At 35.1% G+C, this 27,978-nt stretch overlaps 2 protein-coding genes across 2 annotated transcripts in view; one reads left to right on the forward strand and one right to left on the reverse strand.

Annotated features, from left to right (window-relative positions):
• The window catches only part of LOC143055258 (uncharacterized), a 202,300-nt gene that overhangs the window by 153,579 nt on the left and 20,743 nt on the right, over positions 1-27,978 (reverse strand). The gene's annotated exons all lie outside the window — the stretch shown is intronic.
• On the forward strand, positions 110-27,971 carry LOC143054504 (uncharacterized). Its single transcript, XM_076227532.1, has 3 exons — positions 110-198; positions 744-1,372; positions 27,303-27,971. The coding sequence occupies exons 2-3, from the start codon at positions 749-751 to the stop codon at positions 27,573-27,575; spliced, it is 897 nt and encodes a 298-aa protein (XP_076083647.1). The 5' UTR covers positions 110-198; positions 744-748; the 3' UTR covers positions 27,576-27,971.

Genomic DNA, 27,978 nt, shown 5'->3' on the forward strand with positions numbered 1-27,978 from the left:
CCCTAAAATGACCCTAAAAATTTGAAACAATTCTTTTTTAAATAGATATATGATCTCTTTAATGACACATACTTATTAATGCTATTGTTAGTTATTCTTCCAAAACTTTCACCTGAACATTCATTTTTAGCTTAGATTTCAGAACATGTAGGTGGAGGTATAGACCTATAGACAAAATCGGATTTAAACAATAAAAAGGTATTTAATTCCATAATAGTTCATCAAAAATATTACTTAAATACAAACTTAATTTTTAATATGAAGATTTTCTAAAAATTAATTGTGTTATACACTTTAAAAAAAAACATGATATAAAAAAAAACAAAAAAAAAGTCAGCTTCATTTGCATAAAATTTTTTTATTAACTACAATGTGAAATCTAAAGATTAACGTTACCAAAAATTTGAGAAATATGTGAATTTTGTTGTTTAATAATCTGTTTCAATTCTATTACATTCATAAGAAAAAATTACTGCAAACAATTTTGATATCTTTTGTTTCAATTGTCAAGTACTAAAAATTAAAAAATGATTGTGATGTTTTAAATATTGTGAACAATTGTGACAGGGTTATAATAGCAATAATTAAAACTAGCATTTTGAAATTTTTGATATGGATCAAAAAAGATTTTTTTCGGATTATTGCAAAAATTAAAATCACTTTTTAGTCTAAAATGACAAAATCGCAATAATAAATGCACGCAATATTTTCTGAAATCACAGTAATTATAATAATAATTACAGAAATTATGGAACCAAATCAAGTAAGAGCTCTTCACAACTGTCATCGTGACCTCTTACGTGACCTTGAGGTCGATAGGTCATTCCTCCTATCCTTGTACATTGACAATATCATCACAGAAGAACAGAAAAACGAAATTATGGAAGAAAAATCACGAAGAGGAAAATGTGCAAAACTTTTGGAAATCATACCTCGCCGAGGACCCCGCTGTTTTCCCACCTTTGTGTCTAAAATAAGGAAAGATTACTCATGGATTGCTGAAAAACTTGACAAGGAACTCACAAAAGAACGCAAAAATTTACCGAAAGATGTAAATGATAAGTTGACGGAAGTCATTAACAATGAAGTATGCCCAATGGTTTATGGTTGTGAAAGGAATATTATTACACCTTCTAATAACCACCCTGGACAAACTGTCGGTCGGTTATCAGAGATGATGACAGCTCTCAAGTATAGAAGCTTACGTGCCCTTGAAATGTCCACCAAGGACAAAAGAATTGAAGAATTATCCTTGCCAGGACTTATATCAAGAAAGGTTCAGTCTTTACATGATGATGTCAACGGAATGAAGACAGAATTACAGACAGAGAGAAAGAAGATAAGAGCAAGAAATAATAATGATGATCAAAAGGTACAGGTTATAATAGACAATCTAAATGCAGGTTTTTCAAAACTAGAGGCTCTAAAGAGCCTGTGTCGCTCACCTTGGTCTATGTGCATATTAAACAAAGGACACAAATGGATTCATGTCAAAATTGTATTTTGGTGATGGTGATGTGTTTGAAGTTCTTACTTTACTGAACGATTTTGCTTCTTACAATTATATCTGTAATGAACTTTGCCCATTAGTAACAGAGAACTATATTTGGTAAAAATTTACATAAATTTACCAAATTAATGAAAATTGTTAAAAATTGACTATAAAGGGCAATAACTCCTTAAGGGGTCAATTGACCATTTAGGTCATGTTGACTTATTTGTAGATCTTACTTTGCTGAACATTATTGCTGTTTACAGTTTATCGCTATCTATAATAGTATTCAAGATAACCAAAAACGGCAAAATTTCTTTAAAAATTACCAATTGGAGGGCAGCAACCCAACAACCAGTTGTCCAATTCATCTGAAAAATTCAGGGCAGATAGATATTGACTTGATTAACAATTTAACTTCATGTCAGATTTGCTCTAGATGCTTTGGTTTCATAGTTATAAGCCAAAAACTGCATTTTACCCCTATGTTCTATTTTTAGCCGTGGCGGCCATCTTGGTTGAATGGCCAGGTCATCGGACACATTTTTCAAACTAGATACCCCAAAGATGATTTTGGCCTAGTAGTTTCAGTGGAGATTTTGTAAAAGATTACTTAGATTTATGAAAAATGGTTAAAGATTGACTATAAAGGGCAATAACTCCTAAAGGGGTCAACTGACCATTTTGGTCATGTTGACTTATTTGTAGATCTTACTTTGCTGAACATTATTGCTGTTTACAATTTATCTCTATCTATAATAATATTCAAGATAATAACCAAAAACAGCAAAATTTCCTCAAAATTACCAACTCAGGGGCAGCAACCCAACAACCGATTGACCGATTCATCTGAAAATTTCAGGGCAGATAGATCTTGACCTGATAAACATTTTTATTCCATGTCAGATTTCCTCAAAATGCTTTGGTTTTTGAGTTATAAGCCAAAAACTGCATTTTACCCCTTAGTTCTATTTTTAGCCGTGGCGGCCATCTTGGTTGGTTGACCAGGTCATGCCACACATTTTTTAAACTAGATACCCCAAAGATGATTGTGGCCAAGTTTGGATTAATTTGGCCCAGTAGTTTCAGAGGAGAAGATTTTTGTAAAAGATTACTTTAATTAACGAAAAATGGTTAAAAATTGACTATAAAGGGCAATAACTCCTAAACGGGTCAACTGACCATTTTGGTCATGTTGACTTATTTGTAGATCTTACTTTGCTGAACATTATTGCTGTTTACAGTTTATCTGTATCTATAATAATATTCAAGATAATAACCAAAAACAGCAAAATTTCCTCAAAATTACCAATTCAGGGGCAGCAACCCAACAACCGATTGACCGATTCATCTGAAAATTTCAGGGCAGATAGATCTTGACCTGATTAACATTTTTACCCCTGTCAGATTTGCTCTAAATGCTTTGGTTTTTGAGTTATAAGCCAAAAACTGCATTTTACCCCTATGTTCTATTTTTAGCCGTGGTGGCCATCTTGGTTGGTTGACCGGGTCACGCCACACATTTTTTAAACTAGATACCCAAATGATGATTGTGGCCAAGTTTGGTTTGATTTGGCCAAGTAGTTTCAGAGGAGAAGATTTTTGTAAAAGCTAACGCCGGACGAAGACGGACGACGGACGCCGGACGCCGGACGCAAAGTGATGAGAAAAGCTCACTTGGCCCTGTGGGCCAGGTGAGCTAAAAATCAGTTTGAATACTGTAAATTCAGAAATTATTGCAACTTTTTTATTATTGCGAAAAAAGCAACAGGGTTATAATCGCAATAATTTCAACTTGCATTTTGAATTTTTTTATGAAAATCAAACAGGATTTTTCTCAATGATGCAAAAATAAAAACTGCATTATAGTCTAAAATGATAAAATCACAATAATAAATGCACACAATAATTTTTGAATTTACAGTACTTTCTCCGATAATTGTTATCAGTTAAAATTGTGAAGGTCTGGAACAGTTTTGTCAACATTGAAAATCTGCTGGAAGTTTTTAAATTTTGAGTTTGCTATATCAAATAAACTGACAGTCAGCTATAGCCAGTGTCAGACATAATAAACTGAGTCAGCTATAGCTAGTGTCAGACATAATAAACTGACAGTCAGCTATAGTGTCAGACATAATAAACTGACAGTCAGCTATAGCTATAGTGTCAGACATAATAAACTGCCAGTCAGCTATAGCTATAGTGTCAGACATAATAAACTGCCAGTCATCTATAGCTAGTGTCAGACATAATAAACTGACAGTCAGCTATAGCTAGTGTCAGACATAATAAACTGACAGTCCACTAGTGTCAGACATATTGCCATTTTTCCTCATTCATGTTTTTTTATGAGATGGAAAACCTGTGCAGAATATTAAAAACAGATAAATGCATCATTTCTTTCAATCTATTATATAAGTTTAACAAGCCAAAGATGTTTACAAAATGTTAACAAAATCATTGGCATATATATAGCCCATTTACTGTACTTGACCTAAGTCAGTTATTATGGCACCCTCAACGGAGTTGGGGTGACGTATTGTTATTCTACGTTTCTTTTTTATGTCACCCTGACTGAGGTCGGGTGACATATTGTTATTGTACGATTCTTTTTATGTCACCCTGACGGAGGTCGGGTGACATATTGTTATTGTACGATTCTTTTTTTATGGCACCCTCAACGGAGTTGGGGTGACATATTGTTATTGTTCGTTTCTTTTTTTATGGCACCCTCAACGGAGTTGGGGTGACATCTTGTTATTGTTCGTTTCTTTTTTTTCTTTTTATTATTATTATGTCACCCGATCGACAATGTCGGGTGACATATTGCTATTCCTCTGTTTCTTTTTCACTATTATTATTATTATTATGGCACCCTCAACGGAGTTGGGGTGACATATTGTTATTCTACGTTTCTTTTTTTTCTTATTATTATTATTATTTTTTTTCTTGCAACAAATTTTGTCCAGGTGATTTCTCGAAATCCAATGGACCAATGTTGATGGAACTCTACTATAGTAAGGACCCCCAGTTGCAGAGTTGCAGTAAGCATGGAATGGTTCAAGATGGCTACCGTTTCCATGGAAACAGAACAAATGTGAAAAAATCCAGTTTTTTGTTTTGGTGAACTGTTTGGATATGCTTTATCTCAGAATCATTATATTTTAATACAATGTAGGTGCCCACTATATACAGGTGTTGGATGATTTTGGTGATCATTGGAACTACTATGTTGCCATGGAAACTACACCAAAAATTTCAAAATTCTCAAAATGCTCCAAACCTCAGGAAACTTCACAGTAACGATGAGCAACATTGGAAGATGTGGAATTTGGCGTTGGAATTTCCAAAATATCTGTTGTTACCTTGGAAACAATGCAAAAAGGTCAAAACTTTGGATTTTCACAGAACATTCCAGAACATCAATGTTAAATTAATTCTAGAGACATTAAATTGTATATGATTATGGAGGGAAAAAATTGCAGCAGGGGTTTGACTTTGGAATATTCAAAATGGCCGCCGTTACCATGGAAACAGCAAAAATATCCAAAATTTCCAAATGCTTCAAAGTTAATGAAACTTTGCAAAAATGTTACTAGACATCTGTAGATGCACTATTTGACTTTGGAATTTTCAAACTGGCTGCCGCTCACCTGGCAATGGGGGAAGGGTGCCATCCGTTATTGCTAGCAATTACAAATCTAGTTATTATTATTATTCTTCCACCTAATTTTGTCCGGCAGTTTTCTCAGACCCAAAGGAACCAATCTGAATGATGGTGCACTATAACAAGGAACCCTGACTTTCCAGTTGCAGTGCAACTTTGGAACTAAAAAATGGCTGCCATCACCATGGAAACCGAAAAATAATGGAAAATTCCAGTTTTTGGTTTTGATGAATTATTTGGAAATGCTTTAACTTAGAATCATTATATTTTGATACAATGTAGGTGCCGGGCATATTCTGGTTTTGGATGATTTTGGCAATCATTGGAACTGCTATGTTGCCATGGATACTACACCAAAAATTTCAAAAATATGGAAATGCTCCAAATTTTATAAAACTTCACAGTAATGATGAGCAACATTGGTAGAGGTGGAATTTGGTGTTGCAATTTCGGAAATGTCTGCCGTTACCATGGAAACAATGCAAAACAGGTCAAAATGGTCAAAAAACCTTTAAGTGGCATTTACTTTCTTAAAATGGTAGGTCAAATTGATTGAAACTTTGATGGTATGGTCCCTCCCATGTACCAATGTGGTATATGCCATTCAATTTTGGGAACGGTCTCTGTTGCCATAGGAACCATCCGATTTGTCAAAAATTTCAAAAATTTCAAAATGCTCCAAAATTGATGAAACTTAATATGATTGTACACTGACAAGTCTGAATGAGACTTTTGAAGTTGGAATTTCAAAAATGGCTACCGTTGCCATGGAAACTGGAAAAATGTCAAATATTTTCGAAATGCTCCAAACTTAATGAAACTTAATATTATTGTTAACTGGCATGTATAGATGAGACTTTTGACTTTGGAATTTTCAAAATGGCTGCCATTGCCATGGAAACAGCAAAAATGTGAAATTTTCTAAAATGCTCTCGATGTACTGAAAATTTACAGAAAGATGTACTGCAATGCATATATATATATGTGCATTCACTGTTAAACAATTTTGAAATGCCTGCCGCTTAGTGGCCATTGGGGGAAGGGTGACATCCGCTATTGCTTGCAATGGCAATTCTAGTTATGGCACCCTCAACGGCGTTGGGGTGACATATTGTTATTCTACGTTTCTTTTTTTTCTTTTTATTATTTTTATTCTTCCACACATTTTGTCCATGCTATTTCTCAGGATTGGTCAGACCCATGTTGATGGAACTGTACCATAATATGAACCGCTATGTGAAGTTGTGCAAGAGACATTGGAATGGTAAAAAATGGCCGCCGTTTCCATGGAAACTGCAAAAATGTGAAAAAAAATCAAAATTCTAAATCTTTCGTTATAAGAGGCAACCTCTTGAAACTTTATGTAAATGTTGGCAGTGGTGCCCTGAGGTACCAACAGTACTTGGAATTTTCAAAATGGCTGCCATTGCCATGGAAACTTGGGAAAAGTTTAACATTGATCCTATGGGAAAAAACATCAAAGCAGCATTTTTTTAAGGAATATAAGATCAAAGTGGAACAAATTTCATGTATAGATATAACATGGCATAAGTCAATGTTGAAACAGTTGTTGGAACTTTCGAAATGGAAACCGTTACCATGGAAACATCAAAAATGTCCAAAAATCTCAAAATGCTCCAAACTTAATGAAACTCATTATCTATGATCAATGGCAAGTAAGGATAAGACTTTTGATTTTGGAATTTCCAAAATGGCCGCCGTTGCCATGGTAACACAAAAAATGTGAAAAATTGAAAAATGCTCAAAACGTTCTGAAAATTTTCAAATAAATATGTTGTAATGTATTTATAAGTAAATACTGTTTTAAATTTTCAAACAGGCTGCCGCTAGCCTGGCAATGTGGGAAGGGTGCCATCCGCTATTGCTTGCAATGGCAAATCTAGTTATTATTATTTTTCTTGCAACAAATTTTGTCCAGGTGATTTCTCGAAATCCAATGGACCAATGTTGATGGAACTCTACTATAGTAAGGACCCCCAGGTGCAGAGTTGCAGGAAGCATGGAATGGTTCAAGATGGCTACCGTTTCCATGGAAACAGAACAAATGTGAAAAAATCCAGTTTTTTGTTTTGGTGAACTGTTTGGATATGCTTTATCTCAGAATCATTATATTTTAATACAATGTAGGTGCCCACTATATACAGGTGTTGGATGATTTTGGTGATCATTGGAACTACTATGTTGCCATGGAAACTACACCAAAAATTTCGAAATTCTCAAAATGCTCCAAACTTCAGGAAACTTCACAGTAACGATGAGCAACATTGGAAGATGTGGAATTTGGCGTTGGAATTTCCAAAATATCTGTTGTTACCTTGGAAACAATGCAAAAAGGTCAAAACTTTGAATTTTCACAGAACATTCCAGAACATCAATGTTAAATTTATTCTAGAGACATTAAATGGTATATGATTATGGAGGGCAAAAAATGCAGCAGGAGTTTGACTTTAAATATTCAAAATGGCCGCCGTTACCATGGAAACAGCAAAAATATGAAAAACTCAAAATGCTTCAAATTTAAGGAAACTTATAACAAATGTTGCCTAGCTTATGTAGACTTGACTTTTGAGTTTGGAATTTTCAAAATGGCTGCCGCTCACCTGGCAATTGGGGAAGGGTGCCATCCGCTATTGCTTGCAATGGCAAATCTAGTTATTATTATTATTATTATACTTCCACCTATTTTGTCCGGCAGGTTTTTTGGAGTAAAATGGAACCAATCTTAATGATAGTTCACTATAAGGTGGAACAAAAAATTTCGGGGTGCAGGTGGGTCTAAGACCATAAAAAATGGCTGCCGTTTCCATGGAAACAGAATAATTGTGAAAAATTCCAGTTTTTGGTTTTGGTGAATAATTGTGAGATTCTTAAACTCAGAATCATCATATTTTAACACAATGTAGGTGCCAGCCATATACTGGTTTTGGATGATTTTGGCATTCATTGGAACTACTATGTTGCCATGGAAACTACACCAAAAATTTCAAAAATATCAAAATGCTCCAAATTTTTTGAAACTTCATGGTAACGATGAGCAACATTGGTAGATGTAGAATTTGGCGTTGGAATTTCCAAAATGTCTGCCGTTACCATGGAAACAGAGCAAAATTGTCAAAATGCTCTATAAACTTCAGGGTTTGGTGAATAATTTTGATATGCTTGAACTTGAAATCAACAAATTTTTACACAATATAGTTATCCACTATATACAGGTTTTGATTGATTTTGACAATCATTGGAACTACTCTGTTACCATGGATACAGGATCAAATATCTCAAAAACTTTTGACTTTGGAATTTCCAAAATGGCCACCGTTGCCATGGAAACTGCAAAAAAGTCAAAATTTCTCAAAATGCTTTGAACTTAATGAAGCTTGATATTATTGTTAACTGGCAAGTACAGATGAGACTTTTGACTTTGAAATTTTCAAAATGGCTGCCGTTGCCATGGAAACAGCAGAAATGTGAATTTGTTTAAAATGCTCTGAATGTACTGAAAATTTACAGAAAGATGTATTGCCATGAATATATGTGCATTCACTGTTAAACCATTTTGAAATGGCTGCCGGTTAGTGGCAATAGGGGAAGGGTGACATCCGCTATTGCTTGCAATGGCAATTCTAGTTATTTTTATTCTTCCACACATTTTGTCCATACTATTTCTCAGAATTGGTCAGACCGATGTTGATGGAACTATACCATAATATGAACCGCCATGTCAAGTTGTGCAAGAGACATTGGAATGGTAAAAAATGGCCGCCGTTGCCATGGAAACTGATCAAATGTGAAAAAAAATGCAAATTTTAAATCTTTCATTATAAGACCTACCGGATGAAACTTAGTGGTAATGTTCCTTGGTATGCCTAGATGTTGTGACAATATAAGAAAATTCCAAAATGGCCGCCATTGTCATGGAAACAGGGCGAAAGTTTAATATTGGCCCTATGGGAAAATACATTAAAGATGCATTTTCTTGAAGAATATAGCATCAATCCCAATGAAACTTTATAGATATGTAACATGGCATGTCCCGAAGTGGCACCTGTCTTTGGAATTTTAGAAATGGTAACCGTTACCATGGAAATAGCAAAAATTTCAAAAATTTCAAAATGCTCCAAAATTAATGAAACGTTACAATAATGTTAATACACATCTGTAGATGCAATCTTTGACTTTGGAATTTTCAAAATGGCTGCCGCTCACCTGGCAATAGGGGAAGGGTGCCATCCGCTATTGCTTGCAATGGCAAATCTAGTTTCTTATTATTTTTATTATTTTTATTCTTCCACACTTTTTGTCCAAGACAGTTCTCGGAATTGGATGGACCAATCTTGATGGAACTATGCTATAATGTTGTCCACCATGTGAAGTTGTGCACCTGACTTTGGAATGTGCAAGATGGCCGCGGTTACCATGGAAACTCAAAAAATGTAAAAAAAAATAAAAATTCTAACTCTTTCGTTATAAGAGCCAACCTTATGAAACTTTTTGGAAATGTTGGTGGTGGGGCCCCGAGGTACCAACAATACTTAGAAATTCCGAAATGGCTGCCATTGCCATGGAAACAGGCGAAATGTTTAACATAGAACATTCCAGAACATCTATGTTGAATTTATTCCAGAGACATTTTATGTTAAATGATGGTATATAATTATGGTGAGAACAAATTGCAGGAGCAGGTTGACTTTGGAATTTTCAAAATGGCCGCCGTTACCATGGAAACAGCAAAAATACGAAAAACTTCAAAATACTTCAAATTTATTGAAACTTTTAACAAATGTTGCTTAGCTAATGTAGAATTGACTTTTGAGTTTTGATTTTCCAAAATGGCCACCGTTACCATGGCTACCGCTCACCTGGCAATAGGGAAAGGGTGCCATCCGCTATTGCTTGCAATCGCAAATCTAGTTATGTCACCCTGACGGAGGTCGGGTGACATATTGTTATTGTACGATTCTTTTTTTCTTATTATTTTTATTCCACACTTTTTGTCCGGCTTAGTTCTCAGAATTGAATGGACCAATGTTGATGGAACTATAACATAATGTTAATCACCATGTGCAGTTTTGCACCTTACCTTGGAATTAAAAAAATGGCTGCCATTGCCATGGAAACAGCAAAAATGTGAAAAATAGAAATGTGTTCCAATTGATATGAAACTTCTATGATATTAAGAGACTCATGCACACTGCAACATGGTACATTTTTTTTTCAACTGGGGGGTCTCTAGATATAATTTGAGGGGGGTGAATTTTTCATGGAACATTCCAGAACATAAGTGTTAAATTTATTCTAGAGACATTAAATGGTATATGATGGTATATAATTATGGAGAGATCAATTTGCAGAAGAAGTTAGACTTTGGAATTTTCAAAATGGCAGCCGTTACCATGGAAACAGCAAAAATATGAAAAACTCCAAAATGCTTCAAATTTAATGAAACTTAAAACAAAAGTTGCCTAGCTAATGTAGACTTGACTTTTGAGTTCGGAATTTCCAAAATGGCCGCCGTTGCCATGGAAACGGCACAATTGTTGAGAACAGAAAAACGTACATAAAGCTATGAAAACTGACAGAAAGATCTTTTGTTATGGATATATCTACATTAACTGATGGAACATTTCGAAATGGCTGTCGTTTAGTGGCAATTGGGGAACCAGGGTGACATCCGCTATTGCTTGCAATGGCAAATCTAGTTATTATTATTTTTCTTCCACCTAATTTTGTCCGCTCGCTTTCTCAGAGCCAAAGGAACCAATCTGAATGATGGTGCACTATAACAAGGAACCCTGACTTTCCTGTTGCTTTTTAATATTGGCACTAAAAAAATGGCTGCCATCACCATGGAAACGGAAAAATGATGAAAAAATATAATTTTGGAGTTAGGTGAATTGTTTGAGAATGCTTAACCTTAAAATCTTTAGATTTTAATACAATGTAGGTGCCCACTATATACTGCTTTGGGATGATTTTGGCAATCATTGGAACTGCTATGTTGCCATGGATACTACACCAAAAATTTCCAAAATATGGAAATGCTCCAAATTTTATAAAACTTAACAGAAACGATGAGCAACATTGTAAGATGTGGAATTTGGCGTTGGAATTTTGAAAATGTCTGCTGTTACCATGGAAACAATGCAAAACAAGTCAAAATGGGCCAAAAACCTTAAAGTGGCATTAACTTTCTTAAAATGGTAGGTCAAATGGATCGAAACTTTGATGGTATGGTCCCTCCCATGTACCAATGTGGTATATGCAATTAAATTTTGGGAATGGTCTCTGTTGCCATAGGAACCATCACAAATGTCAAAACTTTCAAAAATTTCAAAATGCTTCAAATTTGATGAAACTTAATATGATTGTAGACTGGCATGTCTTGATGAGACTTTTGAAGTTGGAATTTCCAAAATGGCCAGCGTTGCCATGGAAACTGCAAAAATGTCAAATATTTTCAAAATGCTCCAAACTTAATGAAACTTAATATCATCGTAAACTGGCATGTATAAATGAGACTTTTGACTTTGAAAATTTCAAAATGGCTGCCGTTGCCATGGAAACAGCAAAAATGTCATGTTTTTAAAAATGATCTTAATGTACTGAAAATTTACAGAAAAATGTATAGCCATGCAAATATGTGCATTCACTGTTAAAAGTTTTTGAAATGGCTGCCGCTTAGTGGCAATAGGGGGAAGGGTGACATCCGCTATTGCTTGCAATGGCAAATCTAGTTATGGCACCCTAAATGGAGTTTGGGTGACATATTGTTATTCTACGTTTCTTTTTGTTTTTTTTATTATTTTTCTTCCACACATTTTTGTCCAGTCTGGAACTCTCATATGAATGGCCACAAGAAGATGGAACTATACCATATTGTTAACCACCAAATGAAGATTTGCTTTTTGGGGGTGGCACTTTCAAGATGGCTGCCGTTACCATGGAAACGGAACAAATGTGAAAAAATCCAGTTTTTTGTTTTGGTGAACTTTTTGGATACTATTTAACTCAGAATCATTATATTTTATTACAATGTAGGTGTCCACTATATACAGGTGTTGGATGATTTTGGCACTCATTGGAACTACTATGTTGCCATGGAAACTACTCCAAAAAATTCAAAAATCTCAAAATGTTCCAAACTTAATGAAACTTCACAGTAACGATGAGCAACATTGGAAGATGTGGAATTTGGCGTTGGAATTTCCAAAATCGCTGTTGTTACCATGGAAACAATGCAAAAAGGTCAAAACTTTGAATTTTCACAGAACATTCTAGAACATCAATGTTTAATTTATTCTAGAAACATTAAATGGAATATGATTTTGGAGAAAAAAAATGCAGCGGGGGTTTGACTTTGGAATATTCAAAATGGCCGCCGTTACCATGGAAACAGCAAAAATACAAAAAACTTCAAAATGCTTCAAATTTATTGAAACTTATAACAAATGTTGCTCAGCTAATGTAGACTTGACTTTTGAGTTTGGAATTTCCAAAATGGCCGCCGTTACCATGGCTACCGCTCACCTGGCAATAGGGGAAGGGTGCCATCCGCTATTGCTTGCAATGGCAAATCTAGTTATGGCACCCTAAACGGAGTTTGGGTGACATATTGTTATTCTACGTTTCTTTTTTTCTTATTATTTTTCTTCCACTTTTTTTGTCCAGCTTATATCTTGGAATTGGATGAACCAAATATTATGGAACTATACCATAATGTTAACCAGCATGTGCAGATTTGCAATCGGGGTATGGCATTTTCAAGATGGCCACCGTTACCATGGAAACAGAACAAATGTGAAAAATAAAATTTTTGTTCTTGGTGAATAATTTGAGTATGCATGAACATAGAATCATCTAATTTTTATATTTTATTAGTGTCCACTATATACAAGTTTTAGGGGATTTTGAGAAGCTTTGGAACTATTGCCATGGAAACTAATTACATTTAGCATTAATCCCTATGGGAAAACCTTAAAGTATCATATACTCCGTTAACAAGGAAGGTCAAACTCAATGAAACTACATGGATATGTAACATGGCATGTTTCAAAGTGGCACCTATCTTTGGAATTTTGGAATTGGTAACCGTTACCATGGAAACAGCAAAAATTTCAAAAGTTTCAAATTGCTCCAAACTTTATGAAATTTTACAACAATGTTGATAAACATTTGTAGATACGCTCTTTGACTTTGGAATTTTCAAAATGGCTGCCGCTCACCTGGCAATAGGGGAAGGGTGCCATCCGTTATTGCTAGCAATTACAAATCTAGTTTTTCTTATTTTTCTTCCACACATTTTGTCCGCGCGAGTTCTTGGAATCCTATGGACCAATGTTGATGGAACTCTACTATAATGAGGACCACCATCTGAAGTTGTGCACCTTGCTATGGAATGGTAAAAGATGGCCGCCGTTTCCATGGAAACAGCACAAATGCGAAAAAAATCAAAGTGGTCCAAACTGGAAGAAACTCCACAGGAATGTTAACTGGCATGTGCTGATTTCCAGTTTGACTTTAGAATTTTCAAAATGGCTGCCGTTACCATGGAAACAGCTAAAATATCAAAAATTCTAACTCTTTCGTTATAAGATCCAACTGGATGAAACTTTATCAAAATGTTCTCCAGTATGCCAAGATGTCAAGACAATATTTGGATAGTTCAAAATGGCCGCCGTTGTCATGGAAACTGGGGCCAAGTTTTGCATTGACCCTATGGAAAAATGCATAAAATCAGCATTTTCTCAGAGAGTAGTGCACCAAAGTAAATGAAACTGTATTGATATATAACATGACATGTGACAATGAGATGTCTGTTTTAGAATTTTGGAATTTTATTCTACTGTAACCATAGTTGCAGCACAAATGTTCAAAATTTCCAAAAAAAATTAAGTGCTGCAAACTGGATGAAACTTTACAGGAATAGTGACTGACATGTGTGGAGTTGCATTTTGAAGTTGGAATTTCCAAAATGGCCGCCGTAACCATGGAAACAGCAAAATTGTCCAAAATTTCAAAATGCTCCAAACTTAATGAAATTTTGCAAAAATGATAACTTGCAGGTGTAAATGCACTCTTTGACTTTGGAATTTCCAAAATGGCTGCCGCTCGCCTGGCAGTGGGAGACGAGGGTGCCATCCGTTATTGCTAGCAATTACAAATCTAGTTATTATGGCACCCTCAACGGAGTTGGGGTGACGTATTGTTATTCTACGTTTCTTTTTTTTCTTATTATTATGTCACCCGATCGACAATGTCGGGTGACATATTGCTTTTCTTATGTTTCTTTGTTATGGCACCCTCAACGGATGTTGGGGTGACATATTGTTATTCTACGTTTCTTTTTTTTCTTATTATTTTTATTTTTCTTCCACACATTTTGTCCGCACGAGTTCTCGGAATTGAACGGACCAATGTTTATGGAACTCAACTATAATGAGGAACCCCACTTGAAGTTGTGCACCTTGCTATGGAATGGTAAAAGATGGCCGCCGTTTCCATGGAAACAGCACAAATGCGAAAAAAATCAAAGTGTTCCAAACTGGAAGAAACTCCACAGGAATGTTAACTGGCATCTCCTGATTTCCAGTTTGACTTTGGAATTTTCAAAATGGCTGCCGTTACCATGGAAACAGCTAAAATATCAAAAATTCTAACTCTTTCGTTATAAGATCCAGCTGGATGAAACTTTATGAAAATGTTCTCCAGTATGCCAAGATGTCAAGACAATATTTGGATAGTTCAAAATGGCCGCCGTTGTCATGGAAACTGGGGCCCAGTTTTGCATTGACCCTATGGAAAAATGCATAAAATCAGCATTTTCTCAGAGAGTAGTGCACCAAAGTAAATGAAACTGTATTGATATATAACATGACATGTGGCAATGAGACGTACGCTTTTAGAATTTTGGAATTATCTACTGTAACCATGGTTGCAGCACAAATGTTCAAAATTTCCAAAAAAAAATAAGTGCTGCAAACTGGATGAAACTTTACAGGAATAGTGACTGACATGTGCGGAGTTCCATTTTGAAGTTGGAATTTCCAAAATGGCTGCCGTAACCATGGAAACAGCAAAAATATCAAAATTTTCAAAATGCTTCAAACTTAATGAAATTTTGCAAAAATGATGATTTGCATGTGTAGATGCACTCTTTGACTTTGAAATTTTCAAAATGGCTGCCGCTCGCCTGGCAATAGGGGGACGAGGGTGCCATCCGTTATTGCTAGCAATTACAAATCTAGTTATTATTATTATTCTTCCACCTTTTTTTGTCCGACAGGTTTTTTGGAGTAAAATGGAACCAATCTTAATGATAATTCACTATAAGGAGGAACACAAAATTTTGGGTTGCAGTAGGGTCTAAGACCATAAAAAATGGCTGCCGTTTCCATGGAAACGGAACAATTGCGAAAAATTCCAGTTTTTGGTTTTGTGAATAATTTAGAGACTCTTAAACTCAGAATCATCATATTTTATCACAATGTAGGTGCCAGCCATATATTGGTTTTGGATGATATTGGCAATCATTGGAACCACTATGTTGCCATGGAAACTACCCCAAAAATTTCAAAAATTTCAAAATGCTCCAAATTTTTTGAAACTTCATAGTAACGATGAGCAACTTTGGTAGAAGGGTAATTTGGCATTGGAATTTCCAAAATGTCTGCCGTTACCATGGAAACAGTGCATAAGTGTCAAAATGCTCTAAAAACCTCAGGGTTTGGTAAATAATTTTGGTATGCTAGAACTTGAAATCATCAAATTTTTACACCATATAGTTGTCCACTATATACAGCTTTTGAATGATTTTGACAATCATTGGAACTCTTCTGTTACCATGGATACAGGATCAAATATTTCAAAAATTTCAAAATGGTCCAAAATTGATGAAACTTAATATTATTGTTGACTGCCAAGTCTGGATGAGACTTTTGACTTTGAAATTTCCAAAATGGCCACCGTTGCCATGGAAACTGCAAAAAAGTCAAAAATTCTCAAAATGCTTTGAACTTAATCAAACTTGATATTATTGTTAACTGACAAGTAATGTTGAGGCTTTTCACTTTGAAATTTTCAAAATGGCTGCCGTTGCCATGGAAACGGCAGAAATGTGAAATTTTTAAAATGCTGTGAATGTACTGAAAATTTACAGAAAGATGTATTGCCATGCATATATGTGCATTCACTGTTAAACGATTCTGAAATGGCTGCAACTTAGTGGCAATGGGGGGAAGGGTGACATCCGCTATTGCTTGCAATGGCAGTTCTAGTTATTATTATTTTTCTTCCACCTAATTTTGTCCGGCAGTTTTCTCAGAGCCAAAGGAACCAATCTGAATGATGGTGCACTATAACAAGGAACCCTGACTTTCCAGTTGCAGTGCAACTTTGGAACTAAAAAATGGCTGCCATCACCATGGAAACGGAAAAATGGTGAAAAAATATAATTTTGGAGTAAGGTGAATTGTTTGAGAATGCTTAACCTTAAAATCTTTAGATTTTAATACAATGTAGGTGCCCACTATATACTGCTTAGGGATGATTTTGGCAATCATTGGAACTGCTATGTTGCCATGGAAACTACACCAAAAATTTCAAAAATATGAAAATGCTCCAAATATTTTGAAATTCTAGCATAACGATGAGCAACTTTGGTAGATGTGGAATTTGGCGTTGGAATTTCCAAAATGTCTGCCGTTTCCATGGAAACAATGCAAAAAGGTCAAAATGCTCCAAAAACTTCAGGGTTTGGTGAATAACTTTGGTATGGTTGAACTTAAAATCATCAAATTTGTATACAATATAGTTGTCCACTATATACAGGTTTTGAATGATTATGACAATCATTGGAACTACTCTGTTACCATGGATACAGGATCAAATATTTCAAAAATTTCAAAATGCTCCTAAATTGATGAAACTTAGTATTATTGTTGACTGCCGAGTCTGGATTAGACTTTTGACTTTGGAATTTCCAAAATGGCCACCGTTGCCATGGAAACTGCAAAAAATTCAAAAATTCTCAAAATGCTTTGAACTTAATAAAACTTGATATTATTGTTAACTGACAAGTAATGATGAGGCTTTTGACTTTGAAATTTTCAAAATGGCTGCCGTTGCCATGGAAACGGCAGAGATGTGAAATTTTTAAAATGCTGTGAATGTACTGAAAATTTACAGAAAGATGTATTGCCATGCATATATGTGCATTCACTGTTAAACGATTCTGAAATGGCTGCCGTTTAGTGGCAATTGGGGAACCAGGGTGACATCCGCTATTGCTTGCAATGGCAATTCTAGTTTTTATTATTATTCCACACTTTTTGTCCAGACTATTTCTGAGAATTGGATGGACCAATTGTTATGGAACTATACCAAAATGTTAATGGCCATGTGCAGAAGTGCAGTCGATGGTTGGCATATCCAACATGGCTGCCGTTGTCATGGAAACAGAGAGAATGTAAAAATGTAATGGAACATTCTAGAACATTAGTGTTAAAGGAAATCTACGGCCATTAAATGTAATATAATGGTATTATATCATGGTAAGCACAATACTAAGCAGCAGTATGACATTGGAATTTACAAATATTGCCATGGAAACTGTTCAAAAAAGCTAAATTTTGAAAATTCTTCAAAAATGTATAAAACATTACAGCCTATTAATCTAGATGCGGCTTTCAACTTTGGAATTTCCAAAATGGCTGCCGTTACCATGGCTACTGTTTAGTGGCAATTGGTGGACCAGGGTGACATCCGCTATTGCTTGCAATGGCAATTCTAGTTTTTTCTTATTATTATGGCACCCTCAAAGGAGTTGGGGTGACATATTGTTATTCTACGTTTCTTTTTATTCTTTTTATGTCACCCGATCGACAATGTCGGGTGACATATTGCTATTCCTCTGTTTCTTTTTCCGTATTATTATTTTTTTTCCACCTAATTTTGTCCGACCGCTTTCTCGTTACCAAAGGAACCAATCTAAATGATAGTTCACTATAACAAGGAACCCTGACTTTCGAGTTGCAGTGCAACTTTGGAACTAAAAAACGGCTGCCGTTATCATGGAAACAGAACAATTGTGAAAAAATCCAGTTTTTGATTTTAATGAATTATTTGGATATGCTTAAACTCAGAATCATTATATTTTGATACAATGTAGGTGCCCACTATATACTGGTTTTGGAGGATTTTGGCAATCATTGGAACTACTATGTTGCCATAGAAACTACACCAAAAATTTCAAAAATATCAGAATGCTCCAAATTTAACGAAACTTTACAGTAACGATGAGCAACATTGGTAGATGTGGAATCTGGCGTTAGAATTTCAAAAATGTCTGCCGTTACCATGGAAACAATGTAAAACAGGTCAAAATGGTCCAAAAACCTCAAAGTGGCATTTACTTTCTTAAAATGGTAGGTCAAATTGATGGAAACTTTGATGGTATGGTCCCTCCCATGTACCAATGTGGTATATGCCATTAACTTTTGGGAATGGTCTCTGTTACCATAGGAACCAATCGAAATGTCAAAAATTTCAAAAAGTTCAAAATGCTCCAAAATTGATAAAACTTAATAGGATTGTTGACTGTCAAGTCTGCATGAGACTTTTGAAGTTGGAATTTCAAAAATGGCTACAGTTGCCACGGAAACTGGAAAAATGTCAAATATTTTCGAAATGCTCCAAACTTAATGAAACTTAATATTATTGTACACTGGCATGTATAGGTGAGACTTTTGACTTTGCAAATTTCAAAATGGCTGCTGTTGCCATGGAAACAGCAAAAATGTCATGTTTTTAAAAATGAACTAAATGTACTGAAAATTTACAGAAAATGTATAGCCATGCAAATATGTGCATTCACTGTTAAAAGTTTTTGAAATGGCTGCCGCTTAGTGGCAATGGGGGGAAGGGTGACATCCGCTATTGCTTGCAATAGCAATTCTAGTTTTTATGGCACCCTCAACGGAGTTGGGGTGACGTATTGTTATTCTACGTTTCTTTTTTTTCTTATTATTATTTTTCTTGCAACACATTTTGTCCAGGCGATTTCTCCAAATCTAAAGTACCAAAGTTGATGGAACTTTACTATATTAAGGACCCCCATGTGCAGAGTTGCAGGAAGCATGGAATGGTTCAAGATGTCTGCCGTTACCATGGAAACGGAACAAATGTGAAAAAATCCAGTTTTTGTTTTTGGTGAACTGTTTGGATATGCTTTACCTCAGAATCATTATATTTTAATACAATGGAGATGCCCACTATATACAGGTGTTGGGTGATTTTGACACTCATTGGACCTACTATGTTGCCATGGAAACTACACCAAAAATTTCAAAAATATAAAAATGCTCAAAACTTAATGAAACTTCACAGTAACGATGAGCAACATTGGAAGATGTGGCATTTGGAGTTGGAATTTCCAAAATATCTTCTTCTTCTTCTTATGGTATCCAGTTATCCATCAGATTTTTGATGATTACTAACTGCTGCGCATGCGTAGGATAATAATAAATAAATATTTACAAAATAAGTGCCAAAAAAAATAAACAAATACTAACATGACATGTGGTTAAAACTATTTACATAACTACTAGGTTTACTGTTCTATGTTGTAGAGAACAGTAGTTGTTAACTGTTCTCTAAAAATATTTAAAGTGGGAGAAAGTACTACCTTTGGAGGTAGTACATTCCATTGTGTAATAGTATACGGAAAAAATGAATATTTGTAACAATCTTTAACTGTAAGTAGGTGTCTGTAAGTTTGTGGATGAAGTTGTCGAGTTCTATTGTCTGTTGGTATGAGTAATGTTGATGGTACAGCGACAATATGGTGTACAATTTTATAAAACATTATAAGTCTAGTTTTAAGTCTGCGTTGTTGTAAAGTAGGCCAATTTAAAGTATTGAGCATGTCTGTAACGCTACTGGTGTTGTGATAACGATTACAGGCATATCTAGCAGCCCGACGTTGAACCATCTCAAGTTTATTGCATTGTTCAGCAGTATGAGGGTTCCAAACCGAACAAGCATATTCTAGTTTAGGACGGACAAGTGCTAGATATGCCTGAGACTTAATGTTTGTAATGGATGTTTTCAGATTTCTTTTTAGAAAGCCTAGGCTTTTATTAGCATTACCAATGATGTTATTTGTGTGCTGTGTCCATTTTAAGTCTGATTGCAGTGTTACACCAAGATATTTTGCGGAGGAGACAGATTCTAGAGTGTGGCCGTGAAGGATGTAGTCGTGTTTGATGGTATTTTTCTTGTTTGAAGCAGTGAGAACTGTACATTTGTCTGGATGGAAAGCCATCAGCCAGTCTTCTTCCCACTTTGCGGCAGCATCAAGATCTTCCTGAAGGCTATCACAATCTTTTTGAGATTTGATGCTTTTGTATATGATGCTGTCGTCTGCGAACAGTCTGAGTTTACTGGATTTCATATATTCTGGTAGGTCGTTAATATATACCAGGAATAGAACTGGACCCAGAACTGTTCCCTGTGGGACGCCAGAAGTAACTGGAGCAACGTCTGATGACTCTCCATCCAGAACAACTGTTTGTGTGCGGTTTGATAAGAAGGCAGAGATCCAGTTAAGTGTTTCATTTTGTATACCGTAGAAATGTAATTTATATAAGAGTCTTTGATGTGGGACTTTGTCAAAGGCTTTGGCAAAGTCCATAATTACAAGGTCTGTTTGGGTGTTATTGTCTGAATTTGAAGCAAGTTCTTGTATGAAAGATAGAAGTTGAGTTTCACATGATCTAGAGTGTCTGAAGCCGTGCTGAAGGTCGTATAATAAGTTATTTTTTTCTAGGTGGTTAATTAGGTGTTTAGTAATGACATGTTCCATAAGTTTGCAACTGATACAAGTGAGAGAGATTGGTCTGTAGTTGACTGCGTTATATTTTTCCCCTTTTTTGTATGCTGGTGCGACATTTGCATGTTTCCAGTCGGATGGTATACAGCCAGTTGTAAGTGATTTCTGAAAAATGATGGTGAGGATAGGTGCAGTTATGTTTTGAAGTTCTTTAAATACTCTGCCGCTGATGTTATCTGGGCCAGTGGCTTTGTGCGGATTGATGTTATGCAAGAGTTTTTGTATGCCAGGTGTGGTAATTGTGAGTGATGGAATGACTGGATGGGGACTTGGCCCTTTATCAGGCATATTATTTGCCGTTTCGGTGGTAAAGACGGATTGAAACTGCTCATTTAAAATGTTAGCTTTTTGTTTTGTATCAGTTGTTAATTGGCCCTCCTTTTTTAGGGGAGCAACTCCACTATTGTCAGTTCTGATTGATTTAATATAAGAAAAGAGTTTCTTTGGTTTTGATTGGTTGCTGTAACTAAGGTCCGGGTCATTTGTTGGAAGGTCAAGGATCATTTTTTCTATGTATGTACAATAGGCACGTCTTTGTTCTTGTTGTACTTGTTGTTTTAGTTTTTTATATTTTATTATATGCTTTTTGTCCTTTTTCATTTTAGAGTACAATTTATTCTTTTTATTTATCATTTTTCTGAGTTTGTTGTGCACCCAGGGAAGTCGATGTTTATACGTTAACATTTTATGTGGGATGTTTGTATCTATTGATTTTGTGATATTGTTTTTAAATAAATCCCACATTTCATTTATAGTACTATTGTTGTTGTTGTTCATAATAGTAAGCTCTTCTAGTGTTTTTTGTAGGTCTGCTTCTATATTTTCCCAGTTTGCTTTGTCATATTTTAGTATTTTTCTGGGATGTTGTCTAATTTTTCGTAGCCAAGTGTCTGTTTCTATATAGACGATGTCATGGTCGCTTAGTCCTAGTGGTGGAAGTGTGTTTACTTTGTTGACAGTTGTTGGATTGTTAACTAGGATTAAGTCTAGTATTCTTTCTTTTCTGGTTGGTGTATTAACTATTTGATGAAGGTTAAAATTTTCTAGTAGTTCTAAAAGTTTATTGTGATGTTCAGCATCCGGTTTACCGGGTATGACCTGAGGTATAGACCAGTCAATATGACCTAAGTTAAAGTCACCACCAATCATGATATTAGTATTTGATGATTGGTTAACTCTACTAAGTGATAGTTCTAATTGTTGTAAGGATGTTCCTTTATCTGATGGTGGTCTGTAATATGCACCTATTAATAAGTTCTTACTACCAGTCATGTTTATTTGAGACCAAACTATTTCACAGTCAGTTTTAAGTTCACTTACTTCTGTGCTTATAAGTTCTTTATTAATGGCAATAAGTACACCTCCATGACTTTGGTTATTTTTATTTGGCGGTCTGTCTGATCTATAGACATTAAATAGTTCTGATGGAAAGAATTCATATGATGATATATTTTTGTCTAGCCATGTTTCAGTGCCTATAATTATGTCAGGCTTAGATGAATCAATTAACTGATTGAGATCTTCTTTTTTATTACGTATCGATTGAAAGTTTATGTTAAGTATCCTGATAGGTTTATGATTTTTTGTAGTGGCTTTTTGTGATGTTTTGACTTTTGGTTTTGGTTTAGTCTTAGCCAAAGACGATGAAGATGCCTGAGGAGCACCTAAGCTGTTATTGAGTGATGTATCACTCATACTCCAGTTACTGTTTCACCAGTAACTGTTGTTACCATAGAAACAACGCAAAAAGGTCAAAACTTTGAATTTTCACAGAACATTCCAGAACATCAATTCTAACTCTTTCGTTATAAGATCCAACTGGATGAAACTTTATGAAAATGTTCTCTAGTATGCTAAGATGTCAAGACAATATATGGATAGTTCAAAATGGCCGCCGTTGTCATGGAAACTGGGGCCAAGTTTTGCATTGACCCTATGGAAAAATGCATAAAATCAGCATTTTTTCAGAGAGTAGTGCACCAAAGTCAATGAAACTGTATTGATATATAACATGACATGTGGCAATGAGATGTACGCTTTTAGAATTTTGGAATTATCTACTGTAACCATGGTTGCAGCACAAATGTTCAAAATTTCCAAAAAAAATTAAGTGCTGCAAACTGGATGAAACTTTACAGGAATATTGACTGACATGCGCGGAGTTGCATTTTGAATTTGGAATTTCCAAAATGGCCGCCGTAACCATGGAAACAGCAAAATTGTCCAAAATTTCAAAATGCTTCAAACTTAATGAAATTTTGCAAAAATGATAACTTGCAAGGGTAGATGCCTTCTTTGACTTTGGAATTTCCAAAAATGGCTGCCGCTCGCCTGGCAATGGGGGGACGAGGGTGCCATCCGTTATTGCTAGCAATTACAAATCTAGTTATGTCACCCTGACGGAGGTCGGGTGACATATTGTTATTGTACGATTCTTTTTTTCTTATTCTTATTCCGCACTTTTTGTCCAGCTTAGTTCTCGGAACTGAATGGACCAATGTTGATGGAACTATAACATAATGTTAATCACCATGTGTAGTTTTGCACCTTATGTTGGAATTTAAAAAATGGCTGCCATTGCCATGGAAACAGCAAAAATGTGAAAAATAGAAATGTGTTCCAATTTATATGAAACGTCAATGATATTAAGAGACTCATGTACACTTCAACATGGTACATTTATTTTTCAACTCGGGGGGTCTCTAGACATAATTTGAGGGGGGGTGAATTTTTCATGGAACATTCCAGAACATATGTCTTAAATTTATTCTAGAGACATTAAATGGTATATGATGGTATATAATTATGAAGAGATCAATTTGCAGCAGAAGTTAGACTTTGGAATTTTCAAAATGGCAGCCGTTGCCATGGAAACAGCAAAAATATGAAAAACTCCAAAATGCTTCAAATTTAATGAAACTTAAAACAATAGTTGCCTAGCTAATGTAGACTTGACTTTTGAGTTCGGAATTTCCAAAATGGCCGCCGTTGCTATGGAAACGACACAATTGTTGAGAACAGATAAACGTACATAAAGCTATGAAAACCGACAGAAAGACATGTTGTTATGGATATATCTACATTTACTGATGGAACATTTCGAAATGGCTGTCGTTTAGTGGCAATTGGGGAACCAGGGTGACATCCGCTATTGCTTGCAATGGCAATTCTAGTTATGGCACCCTCAACGGAGTTGGGGTGACATATTGTTATTCTACGTTTCTTTTTTTTCTTATTATTATGGCACCCTCAACGGAGTTGGGGTGACGTATTGTTATTCTACGTTTCTTTTTTTTCTTATTATTATTATTTTTATTATTTTTCTTCCACACATTTTGTCCAGGCGATTTCTCAAATTCTACAGGACCAAAGTTGATGGAACTTTACTATATTAAAGACCCTCATGTGCAAAGTTGCAGGAAACATGGAATGGTTCAAGATGGCTACCGTTACCATGGAAACAGAACAAATGTGAAAAAATCCAGTTTTTGGTTTTAGTGAACTGTTTGGATATGCTTTATCTCAGAATCATCATATTTTAATACAATGTAGGTGCCCACTATATACAGGTGTTGGATAATTTTGGCACTCATTGGAACTACTATGTTGCCATGGAAACTACACGAAAAATTTCAAAAATATCAAAATACTCAAAACTTCATGAAACTTCACAGTAACGATGAGCAACATTGGAAGATGTGGCATTTGGAGTTGGAATTTCCAAAATATCTGTTGTTACCATGGAAACAATGCAAAAAGGTCAAAATTTTCAAAAAAAATAAAAATGCTGCAAACTGGATGAAACTTTACAGGAATAGTCACTGGCATAAGCAGAGTTGACTTTTGAAGTTGGAATTTTCAAAATGGCCGCCGTAACCATGGAAACAGCAAAAATGTCAAAAATTTCAAAATGCTCCAAACTTAATGAAACTTTTCAAAAATGTTACTAGACATCTGTAGATGAACTCTTTGACTTTGGAATTTTCAAAATGGCTGCCGCTCACCTGGCAATGGGGTAAGGGTGCCATCCGTTATTGCTAGCAATTACAAATCTAGTTATTATTATTTTTCTTGCAACAAATTTTGTCCAGGTGATTTCTCGAAATCCAATGGACCAATGTTGATGGAACTCTACTATAGTAAGGACCCCCAGTTGCAGAGTTGCACGAAGCATGGAATGGTTCAAGATGGCTACCGTTACCATGGAAACAGAACAAATGTGTAAAAATCCACTTTTTTGTTTTGGTGAACTGTTTGGATATGCTTTATCTCAGAATCATTATATTTTAATACAATCTAGGTGCCCACTATATACAGGTGTTGGATGATTTTGGTGATCATTGGAACTACTATGTTGCCATGGAAACTACACCAAAAATTTCAAAATTCTCAAAATGCTCCAAACTTCAGGAAACTTCACAGTAACGATGAGCAACATTGGAAGATGTGGAATTTGGCTTTGGAATTTCCAAAATATCTGTTGTTACCTTGGAAACAATGCAAAAAGGTCAAAACTTTGAATTTTCACAGAACATTCCAGAACATCAATGTTAAATTTATTCTAGAGACATTAAATGGTATATGATTATGGAGGGAAAAAATTGCAGCAGGTGTTTGACTTTGGAATATTCAAAATGGCCGCCGTTACCATGGAAACAGCAAAAATATCAAAAATTTCAAAATGCTTCAAACTTAATGAAACTTTGCAAAAATGTTACCAGACATCTGTAGATGCACTATTTGACTTTGGAATTTTCAAACTGGCTGCCGCTCACCTGGCAATGGGGGAAGGGTGCCATCCGTTATTGCTAGCAATTACAAATCTAGTTATTATTATTTTTCTTCCACTATTTTTGTCCGGAGCCGTTCTCAGAATAGAATGGACCAAAGTCGATGGAACTATGGTATAATGTTGACCACCATGCAAAGTTGTCCCTCTGACTTTGGAATGGTCAAGATGGCCACCGTTACCATGGAAACAGCAAAAATGCGAAAAAAATCAAAGTGTTCCAAAGTGGAAGAATCTTCACAGGAATGGTAACTGGCATGTGCTCATTTACAGTTTGACTTCGGAATTTTCAAAATGGCCGCCGTTACCATGGAAACTGCAAAAATGTCAAAAATTTCAAAAAGCTCCAAAATTTATGAAACTTTCAAAAAAATGTTAATTTGCAAGTGAAGATGCACTCTTTGACTGATGAATTTTCAAAATGGCTGCCGTTACCCTGGCAATGGGGGAAGGGTGCCATCCGTTATTGCTAGCAATTACAAATCTAGTTTTTATTATTTTTCTTCCACACATTTTGTCCAGGAGTTTTATGGAAATCCATTGGACCAAAGTTGATGGAACTCTTTTATATTAAGGACCCTTAGGTGAAGAGTTGCAGGCACCATGGAATGGTTCAAGATGGCTGCCGTTTCCATGGAAACTGCAAAAATGTGAAAAATTTTCAAAATTTAAAATTCTTCATTATAAGACCCAAGTGGATGAAACTTTGTGTAAGTGTTACCTGATATGCCTAGATGTGCATGCAATATCAAGAGGTTCCAAAATGGCCGCCATTGTCATGGAAACAGGGCGAAAGTTTAACATTGACCATATGGGAAAACACATAAAAGCTACATTTTCTTGAAGAATATAGCATCGATCCCAATGAAACTTGATAGATATGTAACATGACATGTACCAAAGTGGCACCTGTCTTTGGAATTTTGGAAATGGTAACTGTTACCATGGAAACAGCAAAAATTTCAAAAATTTCAAAATGCTCCAAACGAGATGAAATTTTACAACAATGTTAATAAACATGTGTAAAAGCGCTCTTTGACTTTGAAATTTTCAAAATGGCTGCCACTCGCCTGGCAATTGGGGAAGGGTGCCATCCGTTATTGCTAGCAATTACAAATCTAGTTCTGAATGTTATTCAAAACTTGCTCAAACACATTACTGATCTACAATTTTAAATCAACCTGCTTAACTTTTGACTGTCCATTTTGCAATATGCTTATGTTTTTTTCATAAATAGAATGAGTATAAGAAACCAGAATTCTTGTTGTTCATGCTATTCTAAAAGTGTGGTCTCCAATTCTATTGTCTTCAATTTTTTACATCATTTTGTCTCTATTTTTTATTTTATTTTATTTTAAATTCTTTCCATTATTCTCTATTCTCTATTCTTTTTATTAATATTTTTTGCCCTAAAATCTAGTAATATTGTTTTAACACTATATGTTTTCAGGTAAACAAAGATATTTCTAAACTGACCAAAGACCTCAAAAGACAGAAAGAATCAAACAAGAAAATGGAATCGTCAGTGAAAAATAAGGACAAGAAAATAAGCAGTTTACAAAATTTCAACCTTCATCTAGAAAAGGAAAACTTAGATTTGAAGGCTAGACTAGAAGAACTTGAAAAGTCTGATAAGCCACTAATACATCGATATGGTTCAGCGACTACACACGGTTCACAGGGGATTACAACAATATCTGAACTGTTTGACATCACTTCATGAAAACTAAGACAATAGTGTAAAAAACATTGTCCCAATAATATATGTATATCTTTTTATTAAAGGTATGGGCGAAAGATCACCATTTCTTTTCAAGAAGTGTATAGCCAGATATTTTGTTGAATTATGCTTACTGTGCATTCATCATTATTTGTTGGATTTCAAATTTTCTGGATTTTTACAGTAAAGGTTAACCACCAATTCAAAACTTAATTACAAATTTTATAAAGGCAGAAGATTATGTTCTCATTTCATAGTAAGAAAGGGAGAATAACTCACCATCTATTGTTTTTAAGTTTTAATGTAATCTCGGACTAGTTTGCCATCTATTGTTTTTTGTATTTTTATGTCTTATTCAATAGCAAGAATCTGATATTGAGTTGCCATTCATAGTTTTTATGTTTTC

This window comes from Mytilus galloprovincialis, chromosome 12 (genome assembly GCF_965363235.1).
Source record: "Mytilus galloprovincialis chromosome 12, xbMytGall1.hap1.1, whole genome shotgun sequence".
In the NCBI taxonomy this organism is placed as follows: Eukaryota; Metazoa; Mollusca; class Bivalvia; order Mytilida; family Mytilidae; genus Mytilus; species Mytilus galloprovincialis.